Source organism: Homalodisca vitripennis, chromosome 1 (genome assembly GCF_021130785.1).
Source record: "Homalodisca vitripennis isolate AUS2020 chromosome 1, UT_GWSS_2.1, whole genome shotgun sequence".
Lineage (NCBI taxonomy): Eukaryota > Metazoa > Arthropoda > Insecta > Hemiptera > Cicadellidae > Homalodisca > Homalodisca vitripennis.
In genome coordinates this window covers 11,970,398-11,993,817 of record NC_060207.1, presented here as the reverse complement: position 1 = coordinate 11,993,817, position 23,420 = coordinate 11,970,398, and the positions used below count along the sequence as shown (strand labels likewise).

Genomic DNA, 23,420 nt, shown 5'->3' with positions numbered 1-23,420 from the left:
ACAAATGGGACTGACTGGGACTTGAACCAAATCTAAGATACAACTGCACAGCGATGGTATCAACAGGAGTTAAATGTCTACTGGATGAATATTAGATAAAAACACACAAACTCGTGATTCAATTTCTTAAAAACTCACTGCATCAATATCCCTCCAAGTGTCGTGGCCATTTCCTAAAGTCATATGCATAAATTAAAGACCATAGTCTATTTTGTAAATATTTTTGGAAAACTATTAAACACAGCAACTATCCAACAAATCATCATAGTTTTTTAAGCAACAAAATTCAGAATGTTTATAAATATTACATTATTGTTTTAACATTCAAACAAAATAAAAACAGTACAACATATATTTATGTGAAAAAGTCTTTAAACAGCTTAAGTTTAATCCAATTTTTTTATTTAGAATATTTTAAAGATTTTTTCAGTAATATCATATGAAATGCCATAAAAAGTAATTAAATCTCATATATCCAAAATTTCTAGATTGAAATAACATGTTATATAGTAATATGATCGAAAGTAAACTCTTACTTCAAAGTGCAAGGGTTTGGAGAAAAGGTAATAGTACAATAACTATTCAATTAGTTTACACATTTTTCTCGTTATTTTATGGAGTATAGTTTTTAGAATAGAAAAGGTTTTAAGATTGTACATTTCAAAATGATAGTCATATACGAAATCTTAATAATGTGTACATGAAATAGATGTAATTTTTTAGTTTGTAATGATTACTTTGTATAGTTTACAATAGTAGGTAACTTAACGACGATTAGTATCACGTGTATAATGTGATATTCCAAATAAACGTTTTAACAATATAACTAATACACAGGAATGTAATGGCTGACTAGATCAAATTTTCAACGTACAATTTACTTATAAATGATAAATATGTTTGATTTATATCCAATGTCATTTTATTTCTTCTCAAGTATATCCTTTTTTCTTTTAGTTGTGATTTTGACTTATCTAATGATCTTTCTGCCTAAACTCACTCAATGGTCTATAGTAGTGTTTATTTGAACTACTAAAAATCCAAGGTAGTGTTGTTTAATTGCTACTGCTATCTGATGGTAAACTAAGGAATTATCACGAAAGCACATAGTGAAGTTTTATCCGGGCGCTAGAAATAAAATGTTGTTTTCTAGTTTTTTCAATTGTGTTTTTGAAGTTGCTACTCTAAGTTGATTTTATTTTCTATTTGATTGTAGTTTAGTCGGTATGGCAAGAATTACTTGTAATAATAATAAAAATGTTTTATTGATTTTAGGTTTGTCCGGATGCGTTGTTAAAGATTAGGTATTCAACAGTGTGTAACCTTACTGAGAATAATGGTGATCGGGATGAGGACTTAATTTACCAACCACAATCTGACGGGGTGAATCAGGAGATTCTGATGGCAGTTTCGTAAATGAAGATATCACTAAGTTGATCATATTTGGGGGGAAACACGCTACATTTGCGCTGATTTAGGATCACCTCTGACCCAAAAAAATATTGGTAGTAGCCAATACCAATATCGTTGAAAACTGAGAACTTAAAGGGTTAAGATATATGATAATGAATGAAATCGGTTTTGTAATTTCATTCAGATATACACTTCCATATTTACATGACAATGTTAAAACTGCTGTGACAAAATTTGTCTAATTTTAAAATGTAATGTCTCTAATGTAATATTCAGGCTCAGTCATGGGGAGAAGGGAGACTTGCTCAAGTTACCAAAGAGGGTTCTCTGAATCAGTTTCTTTGATTATATCACGAATATTTTGTTTAAAAAAAGTTCTTTAACTTATGCATGTTTAAGCTTGGTTATATACTTAAGCAAGACTATCATCAATAAGGATACTATCATAATTGACAGTTCAATACTATCGCCATATAGTCACAGTTTAAAGACATGGCTGCATTTAAATTAGATTTGAAATTTAATATTCAGCATTCAGAGCTAAACCTTTTATTATATTTGAACAACTTGACTTATACTATTATGTTTTTATGATCTTCACGATTAGGAAAATATTGTGATGATGAATACTCCTTAGTTCAGGGTTGCTACAGGAGTCCAATAATGAAATTCCCTGACTTTTCCCTGATTTCCAGACCAAATTTTTCATTTTTCCCTGACTTTTTTCGACGCAATCCCCAGGGTTTTTGGAATTAATGGGTGGAAAAAAGCGGTGTTGAGGCTAACAGGGTGGCAAATATAAAAAAGCAAAAAATAAAGTGAACACAGTTTAATACGTACAAAAAGATTGACTTAAATGATCTTTTACAACACAGAAGTAAAATACTTTTGAACACTGCACCATAAGTAATTAGTGGGCGCGGCGGCAGTAAGTTTATTTGTGTAAAGGGATTTTATATTTTTCCCTGACCAACGTCGAAATTCCCTGACTTATCCCTGACTTGAGACCGGATTCCCTGACTTTTCCTTGATTTCCAGTCCTGTTTTTTTTTCCTGACTTTTCCCTGACTTCCCTGACCTGTAGCATCCCTGTCGTTGATCCACAGCCAATGCCTTGGGCCACATTTGGATACCTGCCCTGATCCTACATACTTCCCAATCATTCATAATCAATTACAATTGAAAGATATCAATCACTACTACATCAACAAACTCTAAGAGAACATTCCTAGAACAGAGTGTACTACAAGGGGTTCATGTTACCATCCAACTAAATCTGAAACTCTTAGGAATAAAAATTACTGATGATATGAATGGTAAATGATACAATACAACTTTGCTAATATAAAAAACCAAGCATGCCAAAACTTTTACAAGACTATATGATAAAAAAGCATGAAATATTTTCACTTTATAAATAAAATTAAATAAATGGGATAGAAAAATTAAGAATACTTAATTAAGTCACAAATTTAGTTAACATTAAACTATGAATACATGAGAGCTTCTACATTACACAATACATCATACCTTGCCCATGGTATCATTGGGCTTCACAGCGTTGTGTCTGCCATATGAATTTGGACTGTATGTTGTACTGAAAAAAAACATTATTTATTAAAATAAATCAAATTTAAAGAATAATTCTAATATCAATAAGGTTATAAAGCTAACATTTAGTTAATAAAGTTAATTACTAAACTCTTTTACATGATTCAAGTGTAATAGAATGTATATTGAATTTGACGTCCTTATTGATATTACTTATGTCAATGTAGATATACTGTACTATATACTGACAAAATATAAATATAGAATTAAATATTTTCATCTATGTGTCTTGTAGTAGTAGGCAAAAAGAAAAATAGTCTAGTATTTTAGTTCATATTATAAAATTAAAAATATTACAAACTTGATAGCCTACTGAATCACCACATGATCTTTAATACGAGAAAGCTATTCCAAAAATTGTATTAAAAATTCTTAAAATTGGATTTACCTTGTTACAGAAGAGTTGTCAAAGCAGTCATGACCATTCTTTTCATTGTGACTTGGAGTATTCTGGCTACTGTATGACTTCTTGGACACAGTTGAAGCTAAGGAACAAAAAATGAATAAATTTTATATGAAATAAAAACACTTTTATACACAATTTTGTTGGATTGTACAGTATTTACATAACCTAACATTTAAATACATTAACCAATTGACACATGTTTTGTATGCAATGAATTAAGTCGGTCACTTAAGTCTTACCACATGTGCGACACAAATTGTCAAATACTGAGTTTTTTAAAACTGATGCCATGAAATATTAACAGCTGATGGCTTCTACTAAGTCATTGTATTATTTCAAACCAAAAATTACTTTTATTTGAATGATGATTACCATGCTTTTATCAGAAGAGAAGGAGGGGAACTAGAAATTTGTGAATAAGTCCGATGTCATCTTCAAGGACAATAAGACTCAGCTAATGCATTTATAACAGCTGCAGTATAATAAGAGGCCACCACCACAATAGAACCATATTTATGATTATCTAAACTATATAAACAAAAATGTTGACACGAATCACATTATATAAAAACTATCTGTTATATGTGCCTATAAAATTTAATAAATAAAACAGTTTAAAATTTAGTTACTGTTTACTGTTTTTAAGGATATACTATGATTCTATTGTGGTGGTGGCCTATTATTATACTGCAGCCTTTATAACTTCAAGAAAATTACATTTTTTTATTGAATAAAAGACGTGTTTGTAAATAATTTTGTATTAATGAAATAAAAAAACACGTCACTCTGATACCATGACTCATATAAACGCCGTACAAAATTTACATTTTTATCTTCATCCGTTTTTATTTGGGCCTGATTAAAAAATGCCTGTATTTCCTACTTTAAACTCTTGTAAACTCACATAGAATGTAAAAAATGTTGATACTTTATTTGTATTCATGTGAGTTTTCTTAGTTATGAATTTAAAATAAAACACATTTTAGACATCCAAAATCAATTGCACAATCCTATTCACTTACTCAATGTAAACTATGTAACATCCCACTTCATCATACCATGAGTGTATATTTACTTATATTTTTATTTGGAGGCTCACATATATTTACATCACAGCTGTTCTTTATGAGCTTATTTTTTTTTTTGGAAATTGAGCTAATAACTAATGTTAATTTTAACCCTCCAGCTGGTATGAAACGAATTTTCGTCGCCAAAGTAGATATGTACAGTTATTGAAATTTTAGGCAATTAAGGTCATATAAATGATTTTTATTTTATATATATTCTGAAAGAGCATTAACTTTGGTACCGATTTACTGTTCTTACTTCGATTATTGTCTTCTTTGTTTACCATAAAACATCGTTCTCTATGGACAGCTGACGTGAACGTAGTACGGGTCAACCCAGTTGTTGTGAAACTGTAAACAAGTGCCGGGTTTTGTGTTTGAGGTTACGAATCCAATAGTATTTGTGGAAATTGTATTTTATAGTGTTTTAGTGTTGTTATTATTGTTGTTTAGCTTTCTTATGTTATAGTTTTAGTTTCAGTTGAGATTATGTAAACCCACGAACAATAATAATTATTTAGAAATCTAAGCATTTTTGAAGATAAGTAATTACACAAGCTTTTTCATACACAGCCCTGTAACACATACGTTTTGAGTTTAAAGTTACAATAATTATATATTTTTGGAATCAGGACAAAATTTTGAATAGGTTTTACATTTACAGTTTTGATGTAAAGCTTATTGCTAAGCAGTTAAACAACGGAATATTTACAAAAATCATTTCCAAAATCATTTTTCTTACATTTTGTAATAAAAACAAAAATTTGTTTACATGGAAACAATAAGTTATTGTTATTTACCATATAGTTGTAAATACATTGATATATAATAGTTTATATTTGGACCAACAGTTATGAAATAGATACATTATAAAAAAACATCTGCGAGGCTGTTAAAATAGAGCCGCCAGTACAGTGACACCATTGCCAGTTCTAGGGTTAAACTTAACAAATGCCTCTCTCCCCACCCCAACCTATTCTTAGAATACTTAACTATTGTTTAATTACCTGTATTGTTACCGAAAAAACCTTCAAACAACACAAAATTGTTGGTCTGAGGATAAATTTTTGCTAGCCCATAGTGTTTGTAGAGGAAGGACAGGAAATTTTCTGAAGGTCTGTCAATTGCCAACTTGCATGGGCTAATATCTTTATCCTGAAATAAGAAAGAACACAAGGGAATTATTTCTACCAGGTACAACCAGTAGTCAAAATAGTGATTAAGCAAACCATTTTGAATTCTGTTTATCTATCAAGTACTTAAATAAAAATACCACAATTTTGTTTATTGTTAGTGGCCTTGGTGAATGTATAGGCTTAGACAGTCCTATTGTTATGTTGTATTGATTTGTTATGAGATTTCATCTGAGATTGCACACCCAGTTAAGACAATTACGTATATGTATAAGAAACTGTAAAAGGTTTAGGCCTAAGCTCCAACACTACTGAATCAGTTATTAGTTAACTGAAGAGGACCAGAGCCTTGAGGTTGAAAGTCGTTACTGAAGTAGAAATATCAAATGATTCTATGCATTCCAATATTATACAACATTCATGAGTTCGTGAAGTTTGTGCAAGATGAGTTATCGAAGGAATAGAGAAAGATGAGATTATGGGACGTACAGGGGTAATGATAACAGACCACAGAGCGGTATAGTACTGTTGCATAAATTAAAGAAAAAATATAATAAATTGAGGTTTCTCAAACTTTAGTGCAAATTATATCACTGTCATTGTTAATACTGATTAGGATGAATAAAAATCACACAAATTAAAAGGATCAAAAACCTTTACGCAAGGTTGGAAATTAGTGACTAGTAAAGTCATAAATTTCTGACCTTAAAGTAACATCACCTTAATTGTAAATGCAATTTGATGTACTGTATAGAATACTACAAATATGCACATCAATAATCATCTAAACATCAAGTTTTATACTGTGTACAGTTTTAAATTATCCTACATGTCAGTTGATATTCAATATTTATTCATATTTTAGCTGTAACATGGAAGCAACTTCACTTTAACCTTTTTAATGTGGTTCACATTATTTTCTTTAAACTTTACAACAAAAATCAAATTCATATGGCTAAACTCACAAAATTTATACAATTGTCCATTTAGGGGTGATCACTAAATCACTTTATGACTTCTATCTTCTATCAGACCCTACAATTGAATCAACCAATCTTGATACAGCTTGTTGCAAGGAGCCCACTATTTAACTTTACTAGTAGCTAGATCCTAGTTCTTATTACAGAAAAAAACTTTTTCAATATGGAGGAATCTATAACAAGAACTCTTCAGTTGTTAGAAAATTGGTTTAATTCTACTGGACTTCTGTTAAATCAAACTAAAACCAATATAATAAATTTCAGACCTAGTAACAATGGTAATAGCTTCTTAGAAAATTCTGGATTAAATCTAGTGGACTCTCACAAATTTTTAGGTATCAAAATTGACAAAAACTTAAATTGGAAATGCCATGTAAACCACCTTGTAAACAAATTGAGTTCGTTCCGATTTGCAATGAAGATTTTAGTAGAATCCGTATCTATAAACACATGTAAAATTGTATACTTTGCATATATTCAGTCAATTCTTAAGTATGGTATAGTAATATGGGGATCATCTCCTGATTTTAAAAAAGTTTTCATGGCACAAAAAGCAGTGGTAAGAGCAATGATGGGAGCAAACTTCAGAGAAAGATGCCGTCCTATATTTAAAAAAGCAAAAATACTTACACTGCCATGTTTATACATATTGGACATTTTAAATCTGGTCCACAAACATCCAAATATTTATAGTTCATACACAAACCAGCATACCTATAACACCAGACATAAGGATCTTTTGTTGTTTCCAATTCATAAAACTACCTTATTAGAGAAAAGTCCTTTATATATGGGTATTCGTGTGTACAATAGTTTGCCAACACCATTAAAACATCTTGAAGAAGCTCAATTTCATAAATGTATTAAAAAAATATTATTGAAAAAAGCCTATTATAGTACAGATGAGATATTAAATGACAAGACAATTATATTTTAAATAAATAAATTTATTTAAACATCCCAGCACATGCACAAGCATAATAAGTGTGTATGTTGAATACTTCTGTCTTACTTTTAGGAAATTCCACTGTTTTACTTTTAAATTTAACATTGTTTATTAAATTATGACAATGCACCTGTTTGTATTACAAATTGTAATAATGTTCAAATGTAATGTGCAATAAAGACTTTGACTTTGATCCAAAATACTGTTTATGGGATAATAAAAGTCAAACTTTTTGCAGAGTCCAACTCTAAAGGCTAACAAAAGCCAAAGCTCAATTCCATGAATGGAAGAGGAAGTTCTGATTATTCCAACAATAGCTAGCATAAGTGGCCACTGATCTAAATGGTCAGCTAATATACAAATAAAATAAGACAATATAATTTTGAAATTTGTATGTTTTATATTAACCCTTTTACTGCCAGACAATTTTGTTACTACATGCGCCCAACCTGCCAGGCTGTTCATCATGGGCATGTACCCAAACTGCCAGGCCAATTTTGGACATTTTGCAATGTTTCACATAAAAATTCATAGCTTTGCTATTTATAGTCATTGAAAGCTAAATAATGCTTTGTTTTTTTCCTCAAGAAATGTAGTATTTAATACAATAGCTAAATGTGCAATTCAGGAACTTATAATATTTTTGAAACAAAATATGTACTTACCTTTTATATAAAATTTTTTTTTTTTAGTTTGACTTGAGATTATATTTTGTAAACTTCATTCAATATAAATTAAAGTGTTTTATTTTGAAGCTCAATACTATTTTAAGCAAATTAAAAAAGAAACTATGTAAATATCTTTAAAATTATAGTTTTTATGAGTGTTTTTATGACCTATTACAAACTCACAAAATTTAAAGGCAATCTGAAAAACCACACTGTAACAACTGCTTCACCAAGTTATTGTCTTATTCAACTATTCTAAACTGTTTTATTATTCTTTTCAACTTAAAAATAGTTCTTAGAATATTTTCTTAGGCTATTTACAATCATTCTTGTCATATTATAGTATAAAAAATGTAAAAATACAGGTACGTAACATTTTTACTAACGTTTTTTTGCGTGTTGTAACTGCATGATGTAGGACGGATCAAATGTTTTACACAATAAAAAAATGTTGTAATAAAACTGTCACTTCAAGAAACAACTAATCTAATATTTACACTGTATTGAGACTGTCTTTTGTCGTAGTAGTGGATTTTAGTGTGATAGCCCGCTTGTCACTGTCAACATTAGTATCCGCGTAATTATGAAAACGTGGACAAATACGCGTGATAGAACCGTCTCCATCCTCAATAACACTATCGACATCAATTTTATCACTTCCAATTTCTAATAATAGTCTATCTCATTCAGGTGATCGTAAATTGTCACCCATTTCATTTACGTACACGCACACGAGGCAAAGGAAAATCGAACGCCACGACTGTACGCCTCAGACAAATTATTTGTCGCAAATAATAACGTTATTGCCGATAACGAGGGAAGTATTTGTGGACGAGTACCAGGAAAACAGACTATAAATATCTCCGAGGCTTATAACACCGATAAGCGTTCAAAACAAATGAGTCATCCGTACCACGTCATCCGCGTGAGGGTCACGTCATTGTGCTTTTGGTCCACGCCTCGCTCCGCGTCACCCTCACGTCGTTGATCCGCAATGAGTTAATAGAATATTACTTTACAACATGTGTTACGTATTCTGTGCTTCATTCTGAACACAGTAAACACAAATAAAAGACAATTATGTGAACTTCTATATTATTAATTAATTATTTTACGAACGTCCGGAAAAAAGGACGCTGGCAGTTTAGGCGTAGATTACCGACGTCCGGTTTTAAGGTCGTTGGCAGTTTAGGTATAGTTTTACAACGTCCTTAAAACAGGACGTTGGCAGTGAAAGGGTTAATCCTTTGAGTGCCAAGAGTCGATGTGATTGGTCTGCAGGGGTTTTCCGAAAAGTGCAGAGGGCTGGCTAGATCGTCTTTTCAAATATGTTGAGATATGGCATTGTACTTGGTCTCTTTTTATATATAATAAGTCAAATAAACATAGTTTAACCCTCTAGATTTAATTTTTTACAACTGGTAAAAGCATTGCCAAATATGAGAGACAACTTTTATGTGAGCGTGAGTGTAGATTTTTAATATTTTGTACTAATATGTAAGAAAAGTTATAGTATTATAGACACTTAATTTTTTGAAACTTTGTAAAAAAAAATTACAAAGTTTCTTACAAAGTTCCTACTTGTTCTTACTTACATAGGCAACAATGAAAAAGTTGCATACAAAATGTATTAAGATAAAAAATTACAATTCTTCTTCATCAACGAGTAATAAAATTAAATGTTTGTTGTATAACGTTTAAAGTTTTTAACTTAATTTATCATCCAAATAAATATTATGTCATATTCTACTTTTTCCCCAACGCAATAAAACAAAAATCATAACATTTATTTTTGAAAAAGTTGTAATTATGCTGTGGAACACTACACAAATACCAAACTTAAAAACATAAAAACCAAGTTATACAAAAAAAATCATAATTCAGCTATACATATACTTGTTGAAATTTGGAATGTTTGTTCCTATATAAATAAGGAACAATAAGATACATACGAATAATTTAAGATCATAAAATTACAATTTTTCTTCCAAAGTTTAAAAACATTTATTCATCTCATCATGTTTTGTACATTATGATTAATATTTTTAAGTTATGAATTATTTGGCTGAAGACTACACAAACATGAAAAGAGTGCTTGGCACTGAGAGAGGTGACCTGTCATAAATGCTTGGCAATGACAGCACCACCCCGTCAAAAATGCTTCGCACTAAAAAGGTTAATAGCAGTACTAACTTGCATAGTTTTTAAAAACCTGTCATAAACCATGTAAACAAAACTAACCGTATTATTAGATTTTTTAATTCGAATATATCATTAAATTAAGAAAAAACAGACTGATAGAACAATTAACTGAATATTAAAGAGAAACAATAATGATTAAAAGGTTATAAGATGACAAAAATTCTGTATGTAAAACCTAAAAAACATAAAATGTTTGGGCCTGACTATATGGTGGGGAGACCATATTTACATTCTTTAATCATTCAAACGTTTTAGTACAATAAACAATTCAACTTACATGCAGCATATAATCGTAGAGCTTCTTTCCATACCCACTTCTTTGCTTTGATTCATGGACATAAAAATCAAGGATGCATAGACTTTTCATCTCATGTACCATTCCAGTTTCATCAAACAGAAATAAATTCTTTACGCCAATCTTCAATAGTCCAACAACACTCCCTTTACCACTAGAATAAAATTCATTATAAGCAAAATTAAATTAATATAGTAATAATTCTTTTTCAATAACATACAAATTTTATAAAGTATGAATGCAATAATTAAATTACATTTTATTAAACAAAGTAGTATTACACATCTTATAGTGACGAAAGATTTCTAGGTAGTAAGTTTAACTTTTACGTATAAGTTAGAAACAAATCCAGAACTTAACATAAAAATGATGAAACAGATGCTTGACTTTGTGGTATGTTTATCACCATTATTTATTGATGTTCTTGCTTGAACTTACAGAATGTGTGAGGTTTTAACAGCTGAAGAAGAGAACATGTATCAGTCCTTGTAACGTGAAATTAATTTTATTATAACATATGATATAGTAAAAATAGGAAATATTGGGGTTTAGAACATTTTCCATCATTATATGTTACAAATTGTATAAAACTAACATAATATAAATATGGCAAATGTCCAAAACTCCATTATTCTTTCAAACCTTCCATCGTCGTTAGCAAATTTTAAACAAAAGATAGCAAATATACGAAATCATGTTATACTTACAAATCATTGTTTGCCAATCATCCAACGCTTTAAATAAAGATCAGTTCTATTATATTATAATTTCTGTTTTTATAACAGATATCAATTAATTAATAGTACTCCAATTGGCTAAATACACACAAAGTGTATTGGTATTGTGTAAAAGATTCATTCTTTTATATAATTGCTATTTCTAATTCTTTTACAAATGTTACTATTATTAAAAATTATAAAAACAAATCAATGTTTATATAGCTATACTGTGTTTGTTATATGTACAGTTTCACAGAAATAGGTCTATTTTTTTGGATCAAGACTATTTGTTAGCTAGCCGTTTTGGATTAAACAAGAGTATGATTATTACTCTCCACTCTGAAATAAGATCCTAAAAGTTAGTGCAAAATCAAAATTCAATGACATTTTACATTAATATTTATAATATAAATTTGTAACTCAATAGGAAAAATGTATTTATGTTGTATAAAATTGTTATATAGCGGAATCATTTAATCCGTTATACGAAGAATTTTCAAAAAGGAATAGACCATTTGAACTGTCACGACAGTTCACAGCTCTACAGTCATTTTGGTGTTAAGATAAACCTAAACTCAGTACGCAATCAGTCACTTTCTTATTATTTTGAATGAACTTACTCATTATCCCCAGGCTCGATCATGAGATACACGGTGTGATCGATGTTTCTCAGCTTGTCCGCACTTGTGATCGGGTGTTGTAGGTCCTGAGCTTTAGCTGAAGCATAGCCCATGGCATCTATGATGTCAGCAACGAGGGCTGCACTGTGCCTGTGGGTAGAGTTTAATTGGTGAAAAACATATTTAAGGGTAGAGTTTAATTGGTGAAAAACATATCTAAGGGTAGAGTTTAATTGGTGAAAAACATATTTAAGGGTAGAGTTTAATTGGTGAAAAACATATTTAAGGGTAGAGTTTAATTGGTGACAAACATATCTAAGGGTAGAGTTTAATTGGTGAAAAACATATTTAAGGGTAGAGTTTAATTGGTGAAAAACATATTTAACAGTAACCACCACCGAAAATAGACAAATAGAGGTTTATTTAGAGAAAATATTCTTAAAATATTTTAATACAGCCTGAACAGTAAACGTAACAAATAAATTGTATGCTTGATACATGTGACAAATTGCAAATTTAAGTTGAATGTAAATACAGTCAAAGGCAGGTCTAGTCCTAATTTCGGAAGGTGTCACCCGAGTTTTAGTTTACCAATGTTAAAAGAAGGAAATGTTGCATTTCCATACAATAAAAATAACATTTTTGGACTCTTTACTCTTAATTAAAATTCATTTATTTCTTAAAGTTAAATTAATTTTATTGTTTATGGTTACAATACGAGAATGATTACGTTTTCCCCACAAAAACACAAAATCTCAGAGGGTGACATGGCCCCCATGCCCCCTCCCTGGATCTGTCACTGAATACAGAATATACAATACCAGTAACTTACTAACATAGGTCTTCTATTTAAATACTTATTTAAAAATAATTTTAATAACGGCTGGTTATAATCTAATGATGTGATATTATAACGCAACAACAGAAACATATTCAAGTAATTAACCACATGGTTACACTTATACTTTCAACAATTGATGACACAAATGTGTTTAAGTCCAGAGTTTAAAGTATAGTAATAAACCCCATGATTACTACTTATACTTTCTTACAGTCCATGACAAGAGTTATGTTAAGTGCAGAGTTTAAAATATAACAATTAACCCCATGATTTCTACTTATACTTTCTTACAGTCCATGACAAGAGTTATGTTAAGTGCAGAGTTTAAAATATAACAATAAACCCCATGGTTACTACTAATACTTTCTTACAATCGATGACATAGTTGTGTTTAAGTTGAGTTTAAAATATAACAATAAACCCCATAGTTACTGCTAATACTTTCTTACAAACGATGATAAGAGTTGTGTTTAAGTTGAGTTTAAAATGTAAGTGTGCTATAGCTTTATAATGATAATTCATTTAAAAATAAAAATGTAAATATTAGTATTTAACTTGGACATAAGATACGGTGTGTAATTCTGTTTGAATCGTGAAGCAGTTGAATCCAGTTATTGATCAAACAAGACAAGCTATTCTGCTAAATACTGTCAAGAGCCTTAGATTCTATCTACTATAACAGTTCAAACATATTGCAAAATACTACTATAATCTATGTATTAAAAAAATAAGTAGCACAATACAGTACCTTTTCACCATTTTTATTTATAACATGTGTGCCATGGTCAAGGTAACACAAAATCAAAATAAACTATTAACAAATTAAATAATACCACGTGTGGGTAATAAATGTAATAAGCTATAAATCTTTGTATGTAAAGTTTACTTCCAGGATTACTTTGTTAATTTTGATATTTGTTCAAATATTGGAATTTTTATTGACGTGCATTGTATTTAACATATTACTAGAATTTTTTATAATATAAATAACAGTGTGACTCTTTTTTACAATATAATTTTCTCCATTTTTGGAAACTCAATAATTTTTATGTTTTCTTCCATACTTGAATAGTTGTGACCTGTTTGTAAAAGATTTTCTGTAAAATTAGATTTCATACAGGTTGCACTATTTGACATTAATGCTTGTGTATATTAATAAAGCAACACAAAAGCATTTATAAAATATACATGTAACATAAGTCATATAATAAGAAATAACGGTTTGAATAGTGTTAATAAAAAGCTAAACAAACTACAAAACAACATGATTATAACAAAAATTCTGGAGTATATCAAATTAGCTGCAGTAACTCTCAAAATAAATTACATTTTTCAGATAAGTCCAAATTTCAGGATCAGAACATGTGTCAGCAATAAAAATTAAAAAAGGTTACTTTGTTGCTAATTTTAAAAGTGCTATTGTGGGCCATATCATTTTAAATTCACAAAAAATTTGTCTTTATCTTTTATAGTTTCGATTTTTGTTGTATTTAAGTGAATTTAGTAAATTGCTATGCTGTGCTAAATTTGAGAAAGAAAAGACATTTTTTCGGCTACAGTATAATAAGCGGCCACCACAACAATTGAAACCTAAATGTCCAACCAAATTACATTACAGGTATTTCGAATTACATTACAGTGTGGCTGTTTTTATATCTTAAAAAGTAATAATTTAATAATGAATAAAAGCTATCTAGACAATGAACCGTTATAAAGTGTACCAAACGTTTTACTACTTACGTGTCCGACACTTGTCAATACACATAACACACAACACATCGCCATTTTACTTGCAGCCAATACTCAAATACCATTCACATTATTTTACTTTGTTTCAATTAATTTGGAACAATAATGACAAACTGAATTACGTTATAGGTTTTTACTATATTGATATTGTTGTTGTTAATATCAGTATTTTTCTTAAATTTGTTACACTCTGTAAAGTGGTTTTGCTTTTGAAAATAAATTAAATTATTGTTAATATATTCATCAAACTAAATCTATAGTGAAAAAGTCTTCTAAAGTGGGTTTTTTCTAACGTGTTTCTTTTGACTTTGTTCTTGCAATAAAACACTATTGGATATACCTTTAATTCTAGTTTAAATTATAAGATTAAAGGCCGACTTGGCAAATCACGAATTTCACATTATCGTGTTCTGTTCATCCTCCTGAACAAAAAATATATATGGTTTTACGGGGTGCAAATGACAAATAATATGATTTTAGAGGGTATACACATAAATAGTTAAGTTCTTAATGTTTTAATGTTCTGTTTGTGTGCTGTGTCTGGATAACTGTAAATATTATCTGTTTTTTTACACAGTACATAATTGGGTACTTTGGGATTATACCGACCACACCAGTATGAGGAACACAAAAATATAAATTTATAGAAACAAACATTATAGAATGAAAAAACTACTCTTTAATCACAAAATTAGAAACTTACAATGATTATCAATTGGTAATGGGTTTTCTGTAATGCCCAGAATGCATTACAACACGACACATGACAACACAGACAAACGATTCATGTCTGGGTGTGGTCGGTATAATCCCAAAGTACCCATAATTGCCCTTGCATTACAATTCAATTTATATTTCTGATCAGCCCCTCTAGAATTTGATATTTGACTGATAGGTACTATCTCGAGGGATGTTTTTCTTTCGTTGACATCAGCGCGGGCCCGCACCGGAGGCGCCGAAGCCCGCGCAGAAGGCCAGAGGCACTCGTCTCAACTCGATAACAACTAATTAATTGGTGGCTCGAAATTAAGAAAAACATTGTTCATTTGGATCACGTTTGCAAAGATGGCGCCGCATCCGATGACGTCATCACGAGGTTGAATCATGGTCACAAAAGGTCACGTGACGCCCGACGAGGATGTACAACCTGGAATTATTACTCCACGTGTGAACAGTTGTTCCATTTCTATGTTCTAGAACTTCGTTATTTCTCATTTCCACCCTGTTAAACCTTTGTTTTGTAGGACGATTCCAATAAGTTAATAACGCGAAACTCGTATTTTGCTGTTAATGTGACAATTACCCTAGTTTACATCTCCTGACTACAAACCGGACACTTTGGATTTATAGGAGCAAGATCATTGCGAACACCATTGTTCTTGCCGTTGTCTTTACTCAAGACGCAAATCATTTTACTCTGTTTGAATTAACTTTTAAGCAAATTAGTTATTCTGTAAAAAAATGTGGCAATTATTAATTATGAATTTCAATAGGACAAATGTTCAATAGATTATATTGAATAGTTTAGACATTTCAGCTGAGTTCAGACATCAATAGCTGATTCAATTGTTGTACTGGGCGCTTATTATAGGCCTACTGCAGCTATTTTTTCTTCTCTAAACACCAGTTTACAACTTTTCAACATGCAATGGAAAGAAATTATAATTTTATTATTCTGTAGATTTTGCTGGAAAAAGTTACATAACATGTTGAAGTTACACTTCGTTGATTTAAAAATCATACTCTACAATAATTACCTTTTATTTTAGTGAGTCCTTTTGCTTTCAATGAAAGCATAATCAGACCCACATAACTGCAGAATTAAATCCAATAAGCAAGGAGCATATACAATGTATACTGACGATTACACATTGTTAATTTTTATATACTGATAACTTATGTTTAACATATGCTAGCAAAATTGTCAAAAAAAGTGTAACACTACAGGTGAATATAGTGGTGTGCCTGAATTAGCGCCCCCTTGCTACTGACGTTACAAAAGGGGGAAAGGGGGTGCTAAATCAGCGCAGTGGCTGTGTCCATGCCCTGAATAAGTATCCCTTTTCAGAACACAAAATTTTAACTGTTTACAGTCTATACATATATGAGACAGTGATATATATAAAACAAAATGAGAGAAATGCAAAACCTACAAAAATTTTACATCATTATAATACTAGATTTAAAAGAAATGTCCCTCAGCACAAACTAGAATTTTTCAAAAAAAGAACTGATTTTATGGGCCTTAAATTTTTAACAAAACTACCAACAAAAATAATAAATGAACAAAATTTTATTAAAATGAAAAAAGAGTTAAAAATATATTTGATAAATCTGGCTCTGTACTCCCTTGATGAGTTTTGGGAGGGAAGGTAGATTGGGAATGCCTGGTATGTAATTTTAGTATTTCATGTATATAAGCTTCTGGATTGTTTATTTCTTATTACATTGTATAATTTTAATTTTAAATGACATATAGATTAATTAGTATATTGTAAAAAACTTATTGACACTATTCATGTACACGCTGTACTATGTACGAATAAAGAATTTTTGAATCTTGAATCTTGAATCTTGAATCCCCTTCAAGGGGGTCCTAATTAACCGCCTTGACCATGACCATGTGCTGATTTAGCACCCCCTTGAATCAGCGAGCGCCAATTTCTTGTTGATGTGAAGAATAAGCATCCCCTACTGAATAAAACAATAAAACTCTAACCATATTGCAATTTGTTAATTGCTATGATTTGACTTTAATATTTAAAAAAACAAATAATTAATTACTGGTACCTATTGTGAAAAATACTATGCATCCGATATGCTTACATTAAAAAAATTAGGATATCTAGACATTCAAATACAACTTTATTTTATAGTAAATTCAATTTGAAACCATGGTACAACCCACGCTTGATATTGCTTAAATCCGATATGTATAGTAAATATACATGGTCAAACATTCTATCAACCTCTTAACCACTTTAAAAACAATTATCTATTTGTTTAAAATTTTGTGAAGACCAATCAAACTCAGGAAAACTTAATACTGTAAGAGTGAAATTGTCTAAAGGCTAAGGATCAATGATTTTAGGGACAGGCCAATTTAAATAGTATGGTTCAAACACACACTGGACAAAAAATTAAAATATTTTGTAATGTTTACAAAAATCAATATCTGCTATCTCCATTGTGTTTTTAGTTTGTAGAGGAGTTTGTGCAAGGCGATAATGTTCGCGAAGTTGATTGGATTCAGTTATATCCATATCAGTTAGTTAAAATATAATCAACAAAATATATAAACGTTGAAACAAACCATGTTAAAACACGTAGCAATACATATATTACCATATTTTTAAAAGTATTATTGCTTAAGTGAAGACAGACATTATTGATATATGCATTAATATAGATCTCCATTGCCGAGTTACTTCTCTGCCGGTGTGTATGTGTTTTTTGATTTCGATTAAAAAGTTAATAACTTATAACCTAATAAATTTAATCCTGCCAAGTCTTGGTTAAATATTTATGGTGGAAATATGGTGGTTTATCCATAGGAAGGCCTAAAAGATAAATTACAATTGTTTTGCATCTAAAGGCAGATGTACTGAAAGAAATATTTATGTTACAATACATATTTAATGTTACAGTACTCAATTTATTATGTTTCAATACATATTTAATGTTACTCTAACAATGAACTCTATCTAAAATACGAGCCTGAATTGTTTGTCGGAAAACAGCGGGAAGTAAAAAAAAATAATATTAGTTTTTTAACTATAAATAATTTAACTTAGAAAAAACACTAGATTTTCGCTGAGCTATTAATTTAAATATGTAATTTAATTATGGCTTCATATAATAGCGTTGTTTTAATTATATTGAGAAAGATGATCCATTGAGTTTTCTCAATTGCATTAAACTTGCACTGATAATGCTCAGTAAATACACTTAACTAGACTATCAGTAGATTTTCTATTTAAGTGAGGACATCCAATAAGCAATTATTCCTGTACAATAAAACTGACACAGCCTATATACTTGACTAACTGTGTATTAAAGACCATAATAACATTTTACCTTCTGCACTACTCCAAAAAATGTATTTAGTCCAACTAAAATAACCAAATAAACCAATGTCAAATCAAATCAAAAACAGCTTTTATTTTCACAACAACCTATAACTGTACGTACAGAAGTAAATATCATATATTGAAGAGGAAAAATAACAAACTATGGTATATTATATGATACAAATTTTTATAGTAGTCATATAGTTGACATAAAAGAACTAATACACAATAATAAAAAATCTGGTACTTTGGGATTATACCGACCACACTAGTATGAAGAACACAAAAATAGAAATTTATAGAAACAAACATGATAGAACGAAAAAAAAACAACTCTTCAATTACAAAATTACAAACTTACAAGCATTTCCAGGTATTGTGATCGTTATTGTTGTCGCTGTTATCTTATCTTTCTCGAGAATCCTGATTACGGCAGACCGCGCGGCATCACGTGATTTGCACGGTACATAATTGCCTTTCCATTACAATTCAATTTATATTTCTGATTAGCCCCTCTAGAATTTGATATTTTTACTGATAGGTACTATCTCGAGGGATGTTTTTCTTTCGTCGACATCAGCGCGGGGCAGCACCGAAGGTGCTGCCAAAGCCCGCGCTGATGGCCGGAGGCACTCGCATTTTGGGTGGCGGAATGTGATCAAGAATAAAAACAAGTTTTTAGTGTTTTTTTAATAAAGAGTTTAGTTTGGTAAATGTTTGTTTTTGTTGAATTTTTGTGTTTGGAGAAATGTAGAGGTAAAACACGGAAGTACAACAAAGCGATGCACCAGCTGAACGGGCGGCGAGACTCTGCAATCACGTTATCTACTAGACGCTCGACTTTGACCTCTGTCTGAGGATGGGGAGAGGTTTGCGATAAGACAATTCCTGTTTTATATTGACGAAATATTGTTCTACGCTAATCTAGTAATCAGTAGAAACGAAATGTGAAATAACGATTCATGTCTGGGTGTGGTCGGTATAATCCCAAAGTACCAAAAATCTTATATCTCAAAAGGATGAACCACACATTGAAATTAAGAAAGCCAATTAAAATTAAAAACAACTAAAAACAGCATTTTATCATTATTTTTACTTTGCTGTCTAATTACTGTTTATTAAGAAACTTAAAGGGAAAGAGCCTACATGGGTTTTAATGAACTGTGCATAGACTCAAATTTTAAAATTGTAAGTTTATGTTCTTATTATCTTAATCAGTGTGTTGATAAATTTTATAAAAATATTAATTGAAAGAATTAACTGAAGAAGATTAAATTATAGATATGATTTTAATTAATTCTGTTAATTAAGTTAGCGATATTTAGAAAAAAATTCAGAAAGTAAAGTCATGAGTGAAAACCTTTTACAAAAATAGGACAATGAGTGCGAGAGGGAGGAATCATAAGGTCTATTTGCTTTGTTAGTCAGAGCATTATTATGTAATATTAAGTCGTATGGCAATTTTGAAGAGAAAGTAGATATATTTGAGAAACATATTATTTCATCTTTTATCCAAAGTTTCAACACAATCGTAGATAGCAGCTTATAACCTAGAGCATCACAAAAATGGAGATAAAAACTATTATATTTACTATTAAATTAAATCAGCTGTAAAAGACAAATAAGAATATACAATAATAAAACACCTTTTATATATTTTATTGTACAATGTACATTTCAAATTCATCATTAGGTACTTGTAGGTTCATTGAATTTCGAGGCTACAGTTGTAATATAGATAAATCTGCTTGTGTTGCTAGTTGAATGCTAGGGGGTGCTAATTCAGTGACTGGGCCGTGTCCATGCGCTGAATAAGCACCCCCTTGGAACAGGGGGGTGTTAATTCGGGGCCTCGACCATGACCATGCGCTGAATTAGCACCGCCCTGCTGTGACGTCAAAGGCCGAGAGGGGCTTATTCCAGGGGGTGCTAAAGCAGCATCCCCAAGTCAGCACTTGAAGGTTGTTATTAAAAAATAACTAATACTAATTATTTGAATAAAATAGGTATGAGCCGTTTTCATTAAAATTCTTTATTACAGTTAATAGGCTGCATTCATAATTTAGGTTTGATATTATATTTTGGATATATGATAGGGAACTGTATTCTATATGTAGGCTAATTATCCTATGCAGTTTATTATAAAGCCAATAAATTATGAGCAATATAAATTCAATAATTGCTTGAACTGACATGTAGAAGGCTGTTACATGAATTAAGTGAGCCCACATAAGTCTTTGAATTATTCTGGTTTTTGTTAATTTTCTGTATGACTTAGTACTAAAGTTTAATCATTTGCTATGATGTCTAAAGCAATTGATGTTTGACTTCTCAATTAATTAAAATGTTACTCCCTGTATTGATTATTGGTTAGTGATAAAGATAAATTGACAACTATCAAACAACTACATAATATTAGTAACTTACGAGGCATTCCTCCTGTCTCCTGAAAAATCTGAAGGCAATAGCGCATGATTGATTTTAGAAATGGTACTTTTAAAAATGTCATTCACGTTAAATCTAAACTCCATTGCTTTCAAAGCACTTTCTCAAACAGTAATCAATAAATTTGTATTAACTTGGATCAAACTTTTGAAAATGGTAGGAGTAAATGTCAAGAACTACAATTAATCTAAAAATAGTTTTACTACTCTTCCATAATCAGTAATCATTCCCATTCCAACCCAACAAACATGAACGTCAGACTTTTTTAGGGAGTACAGACCAGTGATGCCAAAAGTCATGGCTAAAATTAATCTACATTTTAAGTATGATGCCTCTCAAAAAACATGTAGACACTGTAAGAACTAACGTTAAATTCAGAAAGGAATATACAAGACTAAACAATACAAACAAACAAGACTAATAAATAAAAGTAATACATTTTATTGTCAATTACACTATCGTTACACAATATTTGCATTGAATATAAAATTAAAATGTGGGTCAAAAAATAGAAGACGTTTGCAATCATAATATTTACATCATAATAACTTGTGCCACAAAAATTATTGTAAACTGTTTGTGAAAACCTATAGATTAAACACAATGATTCAATAAGGTTAGTGTTTTAATAATAGTTACTTTAATTCAGTGCTTAAGGTCGTAATAAAGTAAGTCCAGTGATCTACATATATTTCCATGGTGCGGGGTGTGTGTGTAATCTTAAAGATATTTCATATTCAATGACAAGGGGAGTCAGGGTTCCTACTCCAGAATATTTTTGAAAATTGCCATCATAGTTCACAGGCTTGCCATTTGGTACTCTGAAAAATATATTGACGCTTTTGCTTAATGGCACTGGATCAGCGCGAAGATTTGCCAGATTATTTCTGTCCCATGAAATCCAAAATGGCCAGACATGTTAGAAACATTACGGTACGTAATGAATTTTGGAGGAAAAATAGTAAAATCTACAAATTGTTTTCCATAAATCGTACGGTATCACGTGTTTTAAGCTAAATTAAAAAAGTCTCAACGAAGAAACATTCCAGAATAACATATTTTAAATATCAGAAACTAATAGATACGCCGTTGATTTCCAGAATAAGAGGCTGTCATACCCTCATATTTTATTGACGATGCTCTGTGAAGATTAGCCGCTAACAACTGAACTACTAACAGGTATTCCTAAAGAAAGAGCTAAAGAATATCGTCTTTTAAATTCAAGCTACTTGGCCATTTACATTCAGATTCTTCATGCACGCCTACTAAAGTAAACAGGGATATACAAGATTCAGACTTTGGTTATATATCGGACTATGAGAAGGTTTTGCGCCTAATGCCGAAATCTGTTTTACTTAAAACGTTGTGGTTTTGCGCTAACTAGCGGCAAACGAAGGAAACAGAGATTATAAATTTATTACATTAACCATTAAGCACATATTATAATGAGTAAATTCTTTCAGTTATAATAATACCCAATATTTTAAAAGTCATTCACAAACATTAGGTTATTAATTAGGATAAAAATTCAGATTAAAGTTGACTAACACATTCAGTATGTATGCTTTAACGAACATAGATAACTTTACCAAACAAAATTTATGTCACGCAATTCTTATATGAGTGTAAGGACTATTCTCTGGAACGCCAAAGATTCGGATTAAAAAAAACTAGGTTGTATGAGACCAAATGGTACAATATCGCAGAAGCTATCTGAGAAATTGCGATTTAATGGACAAAGACAAATTTAATCACAAACAAGCCGTTTGTGAACAGATATTAGACAATATATAATCGTTGCTTCTTACAACTACTACATGTTTAAAATACAGTTCCGTATCTATGTTGGAACAATTAAATCTGTAATATACCGTTACAATTACATTTACAAAAGAGCTGATATCAAACTAATCAGCGATGAATATAAATTTCTCTAATTTCCAGACGTTAAAGTACTTGTTAAGTTTGTTTTTGATTGATATTTGTCACAGTTTAATATTTGTTTTTAATTTCTTGGTTAATAATCAAGGTGAACAATCAAATATCTGATACCTTTACAATATATAATCTGAGATTATTGGATAACTCAATTTTCTGATTTTTGATTATACATTTGTTACTCAATAATTACATTTAAATTACAGTTCAAGTATAATACCGTTGTTATAGAAGAATAACGCGTGAAAAATATAACAAGTAATATAATAACAAATGATACGGCACAGGCATAGGATACATATGGCCCAGAACGAAAG

General features: G+C 30.4%; 1 protein-coding gene across 4 annotated transcripts in view; it reads right to left on the bottom strand.

The window, feature by feature from the left end:
* The window catches only part of LOC124357217 (alpha-tubulin N-acetyltransferase-like), a 40,580-nt gene extending 19,150 nt beyond the window's left edge, over window positions 1-21,430 (bottom strand). The window contains exons 1-7 of one of the 4 annotated variants that reach the window (XM_046808783.1): window positions 21,148-21,430; window positions 12,061-12,210; window positions 10,704-10,875; window positions 5,505-5,652; window positions 3,413-3,509; window positions 2,944-3,010; window positions 139-173 (exon numbers count right to left, since the gene is read on the bottom strand). In XM_046808783.1, the coding sequence (XP_046664739.1) occupies window positions 139-173; window positions 2,944-3,010; window positions 3,413-3,509; window positions 5,505-5,652; window positions 10,704-10,875; window positions 12,061-12,210; window positions 21,148-21,251 (773 nt within the window). In that variant the 5' untranslated portion in view covers window positions 21,252-21,430. The remainder of the gene's footprint in view (window positions 1-138; window positions 174-2,943; window positions 3,011-3,412; window positions 3,510-5,504; window positions 5,653-10,703; window positions 10,876-12,060; window positions 12,211-21,147) is intronic. The other 3 variants (XM_046808775.1, XM_046808792.1, XM_046808767.1) reach the window with 3 other exon arrangements.
* Between the last annotated feature and the right edge of the window lie 1,990 nt (window positions 21,431-23,420).